Raw genomic sequence first — 2,798 nt, 5'->3', positions numbered from 1 at the left:
TTGGGGGTTTTTTTGTTGTTGCTTTTTTTTAATATAATGTTTTATTTATCACTAAGAAAACCAAAGTCTGCACTAAATATTGTTTTCTAACAGTTTTATATCTATAATTTCATACTGATATCGATGGATTGAAATGCCTTTTATAGTCTGGGCTGTTTGTTTTTTTGTTTTTGCCTGTTATAAAGCAGCGTGTTTAATTTAAGATGGTTATAATTTTATTTTAAGTCCAAAATAAATTTTCATTATACCTTTATTTTTGCAGGCAAGTTCTTATTTACAACGGCAGCCTGACAAGTGAAGTAACCACTAAGGAAAAATGAAGTAGGGCTAAAATAAATGCAATACATTAGTAATAAATGCATAAAATACCATTTGAATAAAAAGAATACAACTTAACGAATATTTTGCAGAGGGGTCCAGTCTCTCTCAGAGTTTTTTATTTAGATTTTTTCTAACTGACCTACATCTAAAAGGAAAGATTGAGTTAAAAAATGAGTTATAAATATGATTTATAAGTTCATCGGGTAATCACTGAGAGGCTTTTTTTCTATCTTTAGCATAATAATGGTTAGAGGGTAAAATAATCTTATTGCTTTTCTTTTTCACACCAGATGTTTCACAAGCCACACCACGTTTGGAAGATCCCTTCCCCCTTCGCCAGCCACGCCTTCCATCCCGTCGACGGCTTCCTGCAGGGCCTCCCATATCACATCTACCCGTTCCTCTTCCCCCTTCACAAGGTCCTCTACTTGGCCCTCTATGTGTTCGTCAACATCTGGACCATCTCCATCCACGATGGTGACTATCGCGTTCCCAGCGGCCTGATTAGCGTCATCAACGGCGCGGCCCACCACACTGACCATCACCTCTTCTTCGACTACAACTATGGCCAGTACTTCACCCTATGGGACCGGCTGGGAGGTTCCTACAGGCATCCATCGGCTCTGATGGGGAAGGGCCCCATAGATCTGATTCGGAAACTTCAAGCAGAGGGAAAGTTGGGTAAAGAAAAGCTGAACGGACAGAGAACAGCGACTCGCAAAGAAGAGTAACAGAGTTCGGTTGAATTACCGGAGCCTCTTAATGCCTTTAAAGGGACGATGTGTTAATCAGCTGCTGAACTGAGAGGGAAATATATTCAGTTTGCCAAATAAGCGATTCTGAGGGTAAAACAAAGAGCCTTAAATGAACCGTAACATGATTTTTCTACAGCAATGGATTTTATGCACTGAGCGATCGTAGTGGCCACAGGTTCAAATGTATTACCAGTTGTTTTCAAGGCCAAACTCTACTTGCTAACTCCAGGTCTTTGTGAATGGTCTTTAGCTACTGGACAACTTATCTCTTTAATATTTCTGGACTCTTCTGAGGAGCACCTGGTGAGGGCTACTTTATGGTGAAATTATTTTTCTTACTTAGATTTTGGCTCCAAGGGTGCTATCTGGCACTTTCCATGATGTAGAGTAAGACCTGTAACCAATGTTGATATATTCACAATAAGTTCCTGAAGGTTTTAGGAGAGCTTTTGGCTGTGATACACCTTAAGATTTGTATTTTTAGTAGGAAGAAACCTTTATATTACCCAGGACTAAATGGGTGGATATTTCTGTGTACTGGCAGGAGGTACATTTTTTAATTTTTTCCCTAAACGTTTGAAACGATTTAACCTGCCTACTTGGCTTTCTGCTTTATTTTGCAGCTTCTCCTCATGTTTTCAGGACATGTTCCATGTGTCATTTCCCTTTATTAAACATAATTTATAGACAAACATGGGTCACTTTTTTCTCACCAAGATTTGGAATGGATGTTTCTTCTCTTTCTTAACCATCTTTCCTCAGAAAAATGTCCCTTATATTTCTATATTTCTGTAAATTTTAATGGAAATCTAAATTTGTCTAGATTTATATTTCCGTTAACACCTTGCATCAAAACATACAGAGAAAACTTTACAGACAAAGCTTAACCTGTGCTATTAGTTAGAAAAGAAACCATTAAGTTATGATGCATATATACTCTGTATTGTTGTTTGTACATCATGCACCAATTTGTTATTAAAAATACAAATAAAGACATCTTCCCAGCAGCTGAACTTATACCACCTTAACTAATCCACCTCTCAGATGCTGCTAGATCATAATTAGTTTATTCCAGGGCACCAGAAAATGGAAAAACAAGGGAGAAATTCTTAAATCATTCATCGTAGGCCATCAGCCACCCTGCTGTACAAATATGGCTTAGCTAGCCATCTACAGAAATGCTTTAAACTTTGGATCTTCCTACATCTCAGCCATCCTGGTACCTAAAGAAACATATGTTGCACCCTTAAAAAGAACTAAAATAAACACATAGATTTTCCCTTTTGTGCAACTTTATTAAACTAAATCCACGGTTCAAGCATACAGCATATATAGTTTTTTCTTTCTTCTTAAGGTACACACAGAGCATGAACTTTCTTCCCATCATGCATCATGTCCTCTTAAAGGGGTATTATCGTTACACAAATGTATGAAATATACATAAAAAATAAAAAGAAAGTAGTTTTAGCACATATTTTGTCATAAACCAAATGAATTTTACTAACTCAATAATAAATCTAATAAGCGCTTGCCCAATATGATAATTATGCCTATCAATTTTAACTTTATCACGTTCTACACTATTCTATTTCTAGGGCTCTACACATACCAGGAGTAGAAAAAAAGGATTTATCTTAACGTTTTCTCAACAAATTGAACAGTATAAGTGCTATATTTTTCACGACGCTACAGAAACCGCGGCAGACCAAACCAGATGAAAGT

At 36.8% G+C, this 2,798-nt stretch overlaps 1 protein-coding gene across 1 annotated transcript in view; it reads left to right on the top strand.

Annotated features, from left to right (window-relative positions):
- Positions 1-1,052, top strand: part of sc5d (sterol-C5-desaturase) — a 7,172-nt gene extending 6,120 nt beyond the window's left edge. The window contains exon 5 of the mRNA XM_015370180.1: positions 612-1,052. Coding sequence (XP_015225666.1) covers positions 612-1,052 — 441 coding nt within the window. The remainder of the gene's footprint in view (positions 1-611) is intronic.
- The last annotated feature ends 1,746 nt before the right edge of the window (positions 1,053-2,798 follow it).

This window comes from Cyprinodon variegatus, unplaced genomic scaffold (genome assembly GCF_000732505.1).
Source record: "Cyprinodon variegatus isolate N-32 unplaced genomic scaffold, C_variegatus-1.0 Scaffold43, whole genome shotgun sequence".
Classification (NCBI taxonomy): domain Eukaryota; kingdom Metazoa; phylum Chordata; class Actinopteri; order Cyprinodontiformes; family Cyprinodontidae; genus Cyprinodon; species Cyprinodon variegatus.
This window is presented reverse-complemented; position numbering and strand designations above follow the sequence as displayed.